Source organism: Olea europaea, unplaced genomic scaffold (assembly GCF_002742605.1).
Source record: "Olea europaea var. sylvestris unplaced genomic scaffold, O_europaea_v1 scaffold529, whole genome shotgun sequence".
Classification (NCBI taxonomy): Eukaryota; Viridiplantae; Streptophyta; class Magnoliopsida; order Lamiales; family Oleaceae; genus Olea; species Olea europaea.
Genome location: NW_019263611.1, coordinates 26,824 through 41,039, shown reverse-complemented (window position 1 = coordinate 41,039; position 14,216 = coordinate 26,824). Strand labels below are relative to the sequence as shown.

Below are 14,216 nucleotides of genomic sequence, written 5' to 3'. Positions count from 1 at the left end.
GAATTTATTTTTCATGAAAAATATCATTTTTCCACATAAATTCCTACTTTTGGGGTGTTTGATTGACAATTTTATCCATAAAAAATATTTTTCAAATTTTGGTCATGTAATTATGTTTTCTTCAAAAATAAGAAAAATGTTTTCTTTGGAGAGCGGTGATTTTTTATTTTTGAGGTAATTTACACCCTCTTTATCTTTCTCATCTACTCATTCTCTCTTATATACCAAAAAAAGAACAGGTATAATATTTTTTATGTTGAAAACTAATCAATCACACATATTTAATTAATATTTTTCAACATAAGTTTTAGGTAGTGGAATTGTCTAAAATTTATTTTCTTTTTATATAAATTTCATGCTTGTAATTAAACGAACCATTAACGAAGTTTAGTGCTCAATTAGGAGCATTTTAAAATTTTGTAAGTAAAGCATGACAAATATATAAATTCGATGACTAATGAAAAAGTAACTAGTGAATTGAAATATGTTAAATTTTAGTGATCATGTGCCTTTTTTAACTCGACTTCAATTCCCAATTTTTACTTAAAGCAATACGCCCTCTGCCCTGTGGCTAAATAAACCCTAATAAAGCCCTTTCAAGCGAGTGTACTTAAAAAATGATGATGGTAAGTGGCAGTCGTCGAGTCTCCGTCGGAGGATCAGCGTTGATTCGGTGGCTTTATGTGGCGACGGGTGCCAAAGTCCCTGTAGCGGATTAACTTGGAGGAGAAAAAGATGGACTGTACCACAGATTGTCGGCGTTGGGACCCAAAAAAGGAACGGTAGCAAAAACGATAAATTAGTATATAAGGGAAGGAAGATCTAATAGTAAATTTGAACTCGATGGTTGCATCCGTGAACTCCGTAAATACAGAAGATACGACTATGCTCTCGAGGTATGTATGAGGCGTATGCATGGGCGGAGCCACTATACGTCCAATGCGAGCAGATGCTCGCATTGGACTTTTGGGCCAAAAAATAAATTTTTTTTTTATTTTTTTATTTTATAGGTTTGTTTGTTTGTTTAACCTAGTAACTCAATTCTCTATCCAGCCCAGAGAGAGAAGCCTAATTGTGCAATGTCATGACCCAAACCCATTCATTCATTTCAAAATTTCTACCCTTCGTGACTTTGTCTGTGATGATTTTGCACTTCGCCACCCACTTCCCTCTCCACCGGTGACAGAACCCACCATTCCCTTCCCTCTTCGTCAACCGTCGTCTCTGACAGTCGTCACAGTACGACCATCGTTCTCTTTCCCTCTTCGACAGTCCATTATCGTATATCTCCTACTCTAGGCTCTCATCTTGACATCTCACATCTCTGACTCCGACTCTACATCCTCAGCTCCGCCAAGGCGCCAAGTGCCAACGCCAACCAGCCGAGCCGGCAAAAGAAGAAGCCAGATTCCAGAAAGCAAAAGGCGAAGCCCCAAATTTTTTTCCCTTATTTTTTTTTGGCTATTTCAATTTGTGTAAATTGTAATAATATTTGTTTTTTTTTCTTTTTTGTTTTTAACATATGAAATTAGCACTTTATTCTTTAATTGCTCGAAGCGGCACAAACTTCCAATGGACCACCAATTCATTGTTGCCTCTGGCTCTCTGGGAATCTATGATTGCAAGTTCAGGTTGCCTAGTATTTGGAAATAGTATATATTGCATTGTGAAATTGTGAATTGATTATGTGAAATTGTGAATTGCACTGAGTTTTGTGAGTTGCTTCCAGTATTTGTGATTCATTTGACATCTCGAATTACTCCCACTCCTAGTAGTAATTAGGTGATCAGTGGATGAATGATAGCACAATTGTTTATGTGGAGAAAGATATATTTTTGAGGCTCAATAATGAAGTTAGTATACAACGATATCAAAGTATGAAAACTCGCAAAGAACAAGTGTAATATATAAATTATGTCATTTTTAGTATTGATGTATTATTGTTTTATTTTTTTATCGTCATTAAATCCATGACTAAAATCTCGACATTCGTCGTCGAAAAAATTTTGTTCGCACTGAACTAAAATCCTAGCTCCGCCCCTGGGTGTATGTATCCATTTTCCAGCCGGCTAACTCTACATTTGAGCAAGAGGCGTTGCTTGTTAAGTAAATAACTGCATGTACTGTAAACCAATTGAGAAGGAATCAATAAATTACATGATTACAGGGACTTTGCGTGGGTATGTATTTATATGCCATTTTTCTAATGTCTTAGCATTACAACTCGTTTTGTTAAGACTAATATTTATATATGGAGTTACCCTTTTTTTTTTCCGCTTTTGTATTTATTTTTGTTTGATTTCTAATTGTATTTGTTCAATTAGTTAGATCCCTCTTCTTCTTAATTTTTTTTTCAGTGAAGAATTTTGTGCAACTTGGAGATGCAGTTTGACTAAATGATTCACGAATCATCCGATTGTTGATTATGGGTTTTTTTTTTAATTTTTAGTTTCATTGTATTCATATACTTCTAATTCTCTTGATTTGAAATAAGGATCGTTTGATTATAAGAATGAAATTTGGATGGAAAGAAAACGAATTTAAGGGAATTGAATTTCCTAAAATTTATTTTATTGGCAATTGCGAATTAAATGTATTTGATTGGCATAATTTTTCATCAGAAAAATGTTGAAATTTTAGATTTTTTGGTGTTCGTTTGACTTTATTTTCCATGAAAATTGTATATTAAAGGGATATAATTTGTTACAATTATGGATAGAATTTGTTTTCATTGCAATAAATAAATTTTAAAAAAAGCTGAAAAACTTATTTCTCACCAAATCCATTGGAATTGCAATTGGAAAAGGGGTCATGTGGAGAGTGGAAAATCAATTGCCAAGAAAATTTTGCAATCAAACAAGGAAAAAGGTGGAAAATGAAAATTTTTCCAATTTTCCATAGATAATTTCACAAATCAAATAGGCCCTAAGAGATTGATTTGGTTTTACTTTTAAGAGTTATTTTCTTTCTTTTCTTTTCTTCTTCTTCTTCTTCTTCTTTTTTTTTTTTTTTTTTTTTTTTTTTTTTTTTTTTTTTTTTTTTTTTTTTTTTTTTTTTTTTTCTCTCTAAATGACACTTTTGATAACCCCTTTTTTTTGTTTCTTTTGAAACTTGTTGAAGTAATTTTCCTTTAAAAGTTTTTCAAAGTAGGATATATTTCTTTTGAAAATTATCAAATTTTTATTTATTTTTTTATTTTTTTTGAGTTCCTTAAAAATTGCCCTCAAAAAAGGAGGAACGTTTTCGGGGAGAACCAAAAAGAAAGTTCATTTTCCATTCCCCAATCTGGAAAAAAAAAATCTTTTCATTTTACTTTTTCAGCGTATGTTTGGTACGCCCATTTGAGCTATACCTACAAGAATGGTGCAAGCAGTTTTGATTTAGAGCTCCTACGGTAATTTGTACTATAGATAGCTAAAAGAAATTAATTTTATTTTTTCTCGTTTTCCATATTTTTGTTGGTCTGTTGAGGTGCAGCTTTGCTATTAGTAAATAATTTTGGAAATGAAAAGATAGACATTTCAGATTTCTACTTTTCAAGTGTAACTTATTTGAATGAAAAATCCATAGAAACCAAAGCAATGATAAAAGGTCCTGATATAATTCTTCTGTTTGGGTAATGTATAAGTTCTGAATTGTCATTTTTACAGATGTGAAGATTTTTCAATCTTGTGTTATTTTTTATTTTATTTTATTTTTATTTTTCCCTTGTCTTGCCATTGATTCATTGTCTAATTAAGAGATTAATTTTGATATGAGCTCAGATTGAACTACAAGTCTATAACATATAATTTCATTATGTTCAATATGAATCAAATTTGATAGTATCATTTCATTCACTAAACAGTTCCTTTCTTCATTCATTCATGAGTAGGATGGATTAACCATTCTCTGGAAGTAGGTAAACATTTTTCTATTTTTTTTCTTACTTGAACCGTGCTCAGGATAACTTTGCATCAACCGTTCGAGCTCTTTTCCGACATTTGTTTGAGAAAATAACCTTATCATCCTTTCTACAGTCAAACTACTTTCCTATTAAGTTCTTGCACATAATTATCATTTTGATCACGAATTTTTAATTTCTGTTTTATATGTAGATAATAGAGTGGATGAAAGTAAGGAAAATTAACTTTTCCCTCAGAGATTATGCTGTACATTTGGATCTAATTGGAAAAGTTAACGGTATAGCTGCAGCGGAGAGCTATTTTGAGGGCCTCTTGCCTGCTGCAAAGAATCACCGTACTTATGGAGTACTTCTTAACAGCTATTGTGTGGAAAAAATGGCTGATAAGGCAGTGGGTCTCTTCGAAAAAATGGATGAAATGAACATGATATCCAAAGTGCTGCCTTTTAATAATCTTATGTCTTTGTATATGAGATCAGAGAAGCCAGAGGGAGTGCTTCTCTTGAGAGAAGAAATGAAGAAAAGGGACATCCAACCAGACACATTTACTTATACCATATTGATGCACAGTTATTCACGTTTAAATGATATTGAGGGAGCAGAAAGAGTTTTTGAGGAGATAAAACGGGAAAATGCAAAGGTGTGTGATTGGACAACGTATAGTAACTTGGCAGTTCTTTATGTCAAGGCTGGACTTCATGAGAAAACTGAGTTGGCTCTAAAAATGCTAGAGCAGGAGATGGGGCCTAGAAATTGTGAGGCATACCATTTTTTGATAAGTTTAGATGCAAATCTCTGATCATGGTGATGTCTATCGCGTTTGGAATTCTTTGAAGTCGAAATTCAAAGTCGTGACCAATTTGAGTTACCTTATCATGCTTTAGGCTCTTAGTAATCTGAATGATGTTGATGGGTTGAAGAAAATCTACGAAGAATGGCAAACAACATGTTCTAGTTATGACATTAGGTTGGAAAATACAGCTATTGGTGCTTATTTGACTCATGACATGATCAATGAAGCTGAATCTGTCCTTCATACTGCAATTGGTAGATCAGATGGACCATTCTTCAAGATTTATTTCTTTCTGAAAAACCATCAAATAGATGAAGCTTTGAGGTGCATGGAAGTTGCTACATCAGGAATCGAAAAGAATGAACGGCGGCCAGAGTTGGATACCTTAAATAAGTTTATCGACTATTTTAAAGAAGCTGGGGATGTTGATGGATTTGAGAAATTCTACATATATATGAAGAAGATTAATTGCATTACTCACCGTTTGTACCATTATTTGCTTGAGACGTACATAGCTGCTTGGAAAACGGCATCCAATATTCGTACTTGGGTTGAGGGGGATGGAATCGAAATCAGCAGCCTGCTCGAAAAATTGATTACCTTGCTTTCCCGTGAATGGAAGTGCGGGACAAGGCTACCCTATTTTGCCATCTCTCCCCTCTGTGCCAAACACGTGCCAGGGTCTGGGAAAGGATTTTTTGCACCCACTTTTCATTTCCACTTTTGTCTACCTTGCTGGAAGAAAATTTCAGCCTTTGTATAAATCAGCATATAAGCAGTATGCCCTGGGTTTTGTTCAGTCAAATAGAGCATTGCCATATTTTTTTGGTAGATCTTGTGTCTCAGTTGCTTTCTTGGTAGAAATGGGAGTAGTTTTCAGACTTGAGACTGGATATTTACCACCCATTCACCGTGCAGATGGACAGCAAATGATGTATATGCTTACTTGGGATTCTGGGTTTTGCTTCCTTTCAAAAAGCACGGTGACAGAGAATTCATGCATGAACATTCAAAAGATTTAGTGAAACCAAATGAAGAACAGAAGTGCAACGTTTTTTTCCCCTTATCATCCTGAATTCTATGCCATTCAGGTTTTTGGTTAAGAGTTGAGAAAACTCTTATCTTGTTTCATCATTCTGTTACAAATTTCACCTGGTGTGGGAGAGTAGAATGGTTGTTCTCTCAAGACCTCCAAATTTAAGGTAGAAATTTTAACTGCCGAGCCAAAATAAATTTGCAATTCTATTAATCACTTTGCACCTGTTTAATGGTAATTAGTCAACGACAGGGTCTGAAGAAACATATAGATGAAAGGAAAACCCACCAAAGTGGCATACTGAAATACAAATAAAAGGAACCAGAAAAACCAAAGTGGCCGCTCTACCCGCTTTGTTTCCAAGATGCATTTTGGCCGACCCAAGTCAACAGCCTCCTGCTGACACACATCTGCTGTGGAGGAGCTCCTTCAATGGGCTCTTTTCTGTAGCGGTGATCATAATTGTATAGATAACATACTATTGAGCTTTGGGCCGAAGCTTCATGGGTTGGATGACTACACATTCTTGCTCTAGGAGCTAGGGAATAGGGGTGAGTGGTCTACCACCATGCGGTGCTTTCAATTCTCGATCAACCAAGAAAAGAGGCACAATGAGAAAGGTAAATTAGCTAGCTTAGTACTCTTGGTAGATTAGGAAAACTTGATTTAGCTAGGGAAGTTTTTGAAAATGCAGCGAATGAGGGGTATGGGTACACTGTATATGCTTATTCTGCATTGATCAGCGCTTACACAAAGAGTGGGTATTGTGATGAGGCCATTAGGGTCTTTGAATCATGAAAGACTCGGGCTTGAAGCCGAATTTGGTGACTTTCAATGCATTGATTGATGCGTGTGGAAAATGAGGTGCTGATTTCAAGAGGGCTTCAATGATTTTTGATGAAATGTTGAGCTATAGGTGCAACCAGATAGGATTACTTACAATTCGCTTCTGGCGGTTTGCAGCGGTGCAGGCTGTGGGAGACTGCGAGGAGTTTATTTAGTTAAATGCTGTATAGGGGATTGATCAAGATATTTATACATATAATACACTTTTGGATGCTGCTTGCAATGGTGGGCACATTGATGTGGCTTTTGATATAATGTCTGAGATGCCCACCAAGAAGATCTTGCCTCATGAGGTAACTTACAGCACTATAATTCGTGGATGTGCCAAAGCTAGGAAACTGAATAGGGCACTTAGTTTGTTCAGTGAGATGAAGTTCGCGGGTATTAAGTTGATAGACTGTCTTATAATACCTTACTTGCTATTTATGCTAGCCTTGGCAGGTGTGAGGAGGCTCTAAATATTGGCAAGGAGATGGAGAGTATGGGGATTAAGAACGATGTTGTTACTTACAATGCTCTATTGGATGGGTTTGGTAAACAGGGGATGTATGACAGGGTTAAGGAACTGTTTGCCAAGATGAAAGCTGAAAACCTTTTGCCTAACTTATTGACTTACTCAACATTAATCAGTGTTTATTCTAAAGAAGGTTTATATCGAGATGCCATAGAGGTCTACAGAGAGTTCAAGCAACAAGGCATGAAGGCAGATGTTGTTTTCTACAGCAAACTTATAGATGCGTTATGTAAAATGGGGTTGGTGGAATCATCTAAAATTATTCTTGATGAGATGATGAAGGAAGGTATTCAACCTAATGTTGTAACTTATAATTCAATAATAAATGCCTTTGGTCTATCTGTCGCTGTTGAATATCTAGAGTCTCAGCTGGCATCCTCGAAACTACCTGTGCTTCAGATGGTGTTCATAATAAAGATAAAGATGAAAAGGATGATAAAATCATTAAAATTTTTAAGCAGTTGGCTTGTGGAAAATCAAGTTGTGAAAAATGGGATATGAGGGGCAAACAGGATTTCCTCTATGTCTTGGGAGTTTTCCAGAAGATGCATGAGATGGAAATAAAGCCAAATGTTGTCACATTTTCAGCAATTCTGAATGCTTGCAGGTACCAGTGTTTGACCACACCTCTATCTCTTGTGCACTTACTGCACCATATTATTCTCTGTTACATCAAGTTCTTCAACCTGATGCGTTTATTTCCTTCAGGTTAAAACATAATCATATGGAACTTCTTCATAGGCTGATATAATGTAGTACTTTCAGTTATAGAACAAGTAAATAACCTATATAATGGGTCAAACTTTGGGCAACAATCAGTTGCACGTTTCTTTGTATTATCTCGCTTATCATAGTTAATGTCAGTTTCATGGCGTTCTCTATGGTTGCAGCCACTGTAGCTCATTTGAAGAAGCTTCACTGCTATTGGACGAACTACGTCTCTTTTATAATCAGGTTTATGGAGTAGCGTATGGACTTCTCATGGGTTGTAATGAGAATGTTTGGTTGCAAGCTTTGTCCCTTTTTGATGAGGTGAAACAAATGGACACTTTGACTGCTTCTGCTTTTTATAATGCTCTGACTGACATGCTGTGGCATTTTGGCCGGGTAATTTATTAATTTAACTGAAAGGTTGTCCAACTTGACTGTAATTAATAGCTTCTCAATTAAATAACTGAATTTGTTGGAAAGCTTGGTTCCAATTCTTTTTTTAGCAATATGATTTTTGTGAAATCTATGCTGTGCATTGTTAGTCAGTGGTTTCTGTTTAATTCAATTCTTTTGTATTGCTTCTTTCCGTTAATTATTTGTATGTTTTACATGTAGACCAATAACTTTTAAGGGCTGAGGAAAACATTGATGCTTGCACTTGGGGAAAAATTACAGGTGTGGAAATTGCCCACTTCCATTTAAGCAGTCACACTTAGCAGCAAGCTAGTCTAGAATCTGGATGCAATTTGGAAGTACATTGGATATTGAAAACTCTTATCTGTTAAATAAATATTGAAATAGAAAATGTTGAACTTGTTATTAGAAAAACATTGGTCAAAATGTTCCTTTTGGTCTACATAGTTCTAAGTCTTTTATGATGATTTTTTCTTATATTTAGAATGGAAAGGGGAGGAATGTACATCTCTACTCCACAGAAAAGCTTTCTATAGGGGATCCATATATTTGACCTGCAAAGTTAATCATTCTCCATGTATTGTTCATAATAAACTTCAACTAAATGAAATAATGGGACTATCTAAATTTAATTGCTGAATATCCTATTTGGTTCCCTCCAATAAGATCTCCTTGGATTTTATGTCTGACAGATCATTGTTTATCTTTTATTTCCTTCTCTCTCTCTCTCTCTCCCTCTCTCTCCCCCTCTTCGTTCTTGCAAAATAACTCAAATCGTTGTCCCATAAATTTTTGCCATGGGATGTCTTGGCTGTTTAGCCAGTTTATATGCCTTGATGCTTTTCACCTAGTGAAGAGATTGTTGACCTATGGTTGACTTCATTCTCAATGTTTTGATCATAACAAACAAGATTGATATTGTTTCTAACAATTTTTTTTGAGTGATGATAGTTTGATGTTAAAATCTATCAAGCAAAATATATTGGACTTCAAATGAAGATCAAATTGAAATTGCTTATGCATTCAAGTCAAATCATTTGAGACGAGAGCTTAAAAGATAAATGTCAAGAAAAGTCAAGCATTGAAGATCAATGACAAGAAAGATAAAGATCAAAAGTTCAAAAGCCAAACATGGAAGAAACTTCGGAGGAAGATCTAAGACTTGATTTCTTAGGTGAAATGTAAAGATACTAACAATTTGATATTTGACAATGAATGGTTAAACTCAAAATCCTTCTATGCATTAAAAATAATTTTTGTTCATTAAAAGTTATTCTAATGCAATGTTTTGATAAAATATAAAAATGACTTTTAAAAGTGATATTTGGGCTTTAAAAAATATTTTTTTCATGAAAAATTAGTTAAAAATATTTTCCAAAGGTCCACACACTTCAAAACTTTCAAATCGGAACAAATGAGGCCAAAACGTAAAAACATCGTGCTGTCGGGGTGGTCAACCGCCCAGAGAAGCAGTCGATTGGACGGTCTAGAATTTGACCATTCTGATTTCTGATTTTTGTTGTACAAACGGCTATATTGATCTTTCGGACAAGAGGCGGTTGATCGGACTAGTCTTTCGCCAATACAGATTTTTTTCTCATTTTTGAACTCATAAATATCCTCACTCTTTCCATTCTTGAAGAGATTTCCAAGTGAATCAAAGTGAGATATTTTTGTTTTAAGAATTCTTTGAGCCTTCATTTGCATTCATTTCATTTGTTTCCTCATATGAAAAAATTTTTGATTGATTCAAACTCATTAATCATCATTCTCATCAAAGTTTTCCATCTTTCTTTGTGTTTAGCTTATTTATATCATTCTTAAAAGAGTAGTATATTCTTGAAGAAGGTATTTGCACTTATATTGCATAAACTTTTCAACTTCTTCATATTGAAAATTTTGATTGATTGAATCAAATTTGTAAAATTATCATATTCATCAAAATTTCTCATTTCTCTCTTAGTACTTGATTTATTATAATCATTCATTGAAAGAGAGATATTTCTTAAGAATATTATTTGACTTTATATTGCATTTAATTTTTCTTCATCTTCTTATTAAAATACTTTGATTGGTTGAACTTAATTTTTTTCATCAAAGTTTTTCATCTAACGCCTGAGTTATCATTTGTTACTATTTATTGAAGTGTTGACCTCTCTTAGTACTTAATTTGTTTTGTATAATTTATCAAGAGAGGATTTGATTATAAAATGACTTTGATAAAGTGTGGGTTGTGTTAAAGTCTCAGAAAGCTCAACATTGTGTAAGGATTGGTGCTCCTTGTTGTAAGTCACTGTGCGGGTCATATTGAGGTCCCATAAAGCTTAATAGTGTGGGTTGTGTTGAGGTCCCGGAAAACTCAACGTTGTAAAGGATCGGTGATCATTGTTTGTAAGTCACCAAAAACTTTGTAGAAGGTTGGATTGCACCATAAGTCAATTAATATAGTGAAAAAGGCCTTGCTCGTGTTGGAGAACTTGGTAAGGGGGGACGTAAATCATTGCATTGGATCGAACCTCCACAACATATCGTTTGACTTCTATTCCCTTTTACTTATAGTTTTTACATTTGTTTATTACTCAAATCCTTATATCGTTCTTTGCTTGTTATCATGTTTGTGGCTATTTGATTAATTGATTCATTTACTTTTGTATTGGTTTAAGTCTAGAATTAATTTTTGAAAAAGTTTATATAACCAATTCACCCCATCTTGGTTAGCTAGTTTTGGGCTTTCAGAGATTGTGTTCTATTTTCCTTTACTTTCTACATTAAGATAATGGGATCTGGTAAAATGTTCATGTTATTATTTTATAAATATCTTTAGCTAAAGCATTTCTCTGGTAAGCTTTTTGTTACATTTGATCTTGGAGTTAGGATGCTACTTAATGGGGCTCAAAATTAATCTTTCTATTTTTCTTCACAGAAATGAGGTGCCCAACTTGTTGTTCTTGAAGGAAAACGCCGACAAGTATGGGAAAATACTTGGTCTGAATCTTGCTTAGATTTGCATCTAGTGTCTTCGGGTGCTGCAAGGGCTATGGTTCATGCCTGGTTGCTTAATATTTGCTCTATTGTTTTTGAAGGCCATGAGTTACCAAAGCTTCTAAGCTAGTCTTTTATCAGGAGAATTCACTCTCATGTTGTCTTTAATGTGCTTTAATTGATTGGATGGGTGGTTTTATGATTATGCAGCATCTTGACGGGTTGGGGCAAGCACAACAAGGTGGTGGGTGATGGTGCACTTAAGCGGGCTATTGAAGCTCAGCTAACTAGCATAGATGCACCTTTTCAGATTGCCAAGTGTAATATTGGAAGGTTTAATCAACAGGGGCAGTGGTTGCAGCCTGGTTACGAGAATCAGGCACGCTAAAGGTACTTGTTCTTCAGGATGACAAATCTAACCAAGAAGGTGCAAGGTATATTATTCCCAATTTGCAACCACTCCGAATATAGCTGGTTATACATCATGTAGATGTGGATTTTGACATTCCTATCTACTCTAAATTACTAGAATGGCTCTTCACTTCTGTGGGTCCATTTGGGCGCCTATGAATGAGTGAGTATGCATGCCATGTTCTTGACAATGCAAGTTTCAAGTTTGATCTCTTTGTTATCATTCTCATCGACCCTTGTTATAAGTCCACTGGTTTGTTGAATGGCTTTATTATCCCAAATTTTTGGATCTATCTATTTTTGGATATGAATGGGCCAATGTTTTATGCTGAACATTTCTTTTTCCAACCGAAAGGTAATTGTATTTTTGGATAATACTGCTGTAAAACTCACAAGCACTGTAACTCTGTTTATGAATGATTTACATTTATATGGATTATTTGAAAATATTTAAAGCCTTGCAATTTCAGAAATTTAATAATCAATAGAGCCTACTCTCCAAATGTGACCATGGCAGGGAGAAGACAGAACTCCTTTATGAAAGTTCGATGTTCCTACAATTGTAGTAGACAAGAAAGGTCTTGTTGTGTCACTTTCCTCTTTGCTATCATTTTACTTCATGATACTAAAGTCAATACTTGATGTTGAAATGTGCTTACGAAAGAAAAATTGACAATCTTAATTAGTCTTTTTCTTTGTATACTCATTTTTACCCCATGATGAAAATGAAAATGAAAATTGGCAGAAATATACGAAGTTATTTCTAAACAAATACAAACTAAATAATTCCTAAGTTGTTTAAAATTTGGTCAAAATAGGTAAAGCAATTTGTTTCTAATTAAAATACTATGTTATTTATTTTGGTGCAGGTCAGAATTTCCCTTCTGGCCTTGATTTTCTGTGACAATTAGGCTGTTATCCATATTGCCACTAATCCAATTTTTCATGAATGAACAAAGCACATAAAAATTGACTGTCATTTTATTTGAAATAAAGGCAATGATGTTTTTATCAACCTTTTATCGCTCAAACACCAATTAGCACATGTTTTCAACCAAACCTTTGACATCGTCTCTTCTTTTTCCTCACTTGTCCAAGATGGCTATTTTTAACTTGCATAGTCCATCTTGAGGGGGAGTACCAGAGTTGAAGTTCAAGCGCCAGCTCTTCACATGTTTAATATGTCCTGGAACTAACGCCTGCAACTAATCTTAGCACCAATTGTATAGATGCTACATATTAGATGTCAATTAGTTGTCATACAGCTGTAATAGTTGGATAGCTAGATCTCTTTTGTATTTATATGGACAAAATGTATCATTTCACGGACGATCATGTATGAAAATTCATTTTCATCCTTCAATACCAACCGCCCCACCGCCAACCTCTGATCTCTAGTATCTACCGCTTTCTTTTTTCCTTTATCCACTTATCTAGCTCTTTCATTATAGACTATAAATCTTTTTTAAGCTTCATTTACCATGACATTCATACTCACTGTGCAAGTCTCTCCAGTTCTGTTTTGTTTATTTAATTTTACAACATAATTGCTACTTAGCCTACTTATCCACTGTTTTCCTCTATTTTTCCTATTACTATGGCACCTCCAGATTATCCTGCCAACTCAAATTTCCACGTCCACAAATCCAGCGAAAGATGTGACCTTTTAGAACTCGTTGATGGCGAGCTTTGTGTAGGAAATGTGCCACTGCTCACTGAAATTCCAAGCAATGTCACCTTCAAAGTTTCTCTTCAATATGCCATTTCTCTGATGCTCCCCCTCCACTGTTTGAGAGCGTCCAATCCTCATCTTTCAAAGGAGGATTTCTTGGATTCAATAAGGAGGTATCTTCTGACAGATGAACGAATGAAAATTAATAAATACTCAGTGTTATTTGGTAAACCCCATAAGAATTCCCATATTGTGCTTATCATTCTTTCTTGGTTGTATAATCTTTTCTATATGTAACATCTACTAAAATGGAAGGAGTTAAGATTTGATTCAGAATGTGGCCCGAAAGTTAGATGTGATGGAAAATAGATGAAATTGGAACTAATACAAATGAGAACATGATATTTGTTGTGCTTGGCAAGGGGCAACTACCATCACCTATTCAGCCTAAAAAAATCCATGGTGTCTACTGATATGAGCAATTTCTGTAGCATGCCTGCATGATACCGATCAGTGAGAGAGATTAAGGATAAGAAAGTACATAGTTATAGTGAAAAACATTTTGCTGAGTTCAGGGTAAATTTTTTCTGTCCCTCCCTAAGCTGTTTCAATAATAGGTTATATGTGCGTGGTGGAAATTAAAGTTAAAATATTTCAACATTTGAGAGTTTACTACGATCGAAAGATTAATACAGTAGGCCGTTGTACATGGTGTAACAAATATACATGTTCAGTTTTACTATCTGGAACTGAAAGAATCACAGTTATAGAAGACTACCCAGAATTTTACAGAAGTGTACCATTGGGGAGTTCGAACTGGTTATATGGTGCACAGAGGATGGTTGGTGCTGTCGAAAGCAAGACCTTTGGTGTAGACCACCATCTGGTAAGCTTAAGATGAATTTGTCAATTTTTTTCATTTAATTAAATAAA

General features: G+C 34.7%; 1 protein-coding gene and 1 pseudogene across 1 annotated transcript; both read left to right on the top strand.

Moving 5' to 3' along the window:
* The first annotated feature begins 4,071 nt into the window (after nucleotides 1–4,071).
* LOC111388810 (pentatricopeptide repeat-containing protein At1g02370, mitochondrial-like) lies at nucleotides 4,072–4,703 on the top strand. Its single transcript, XM_023013621.1, has one exon. The coding sequence runs from the start codon at nucleotides 4,110–4,112 to the stop codon at nucleotides 4,701–4,703; it is 594 nt and encodes a 197-aa protein (XP_022869389.1). The 5' UTR covers nucleotides 4,072–4,109.
* A 208-nt stretch (nucleotides 4,704–4,911) lies between these two features.
* Nucleotides 4,912–12,505, top strand: LOC111388809 (annotated as a pseudogene).
* The last annotated feature ends 1,711 nt before the right edge of the window (nucleotides 12,506–14,216 follow it).

Excerpts from the sequence above, each read along its gene's own strand:
- LOC111388810 (XM_023013621.1), top strand. The coding sequence starts at position 4,110 with ATGAAAGTAAGGAAAATTAACTTTTCCCTCAGAGATTATGCTGTACAT.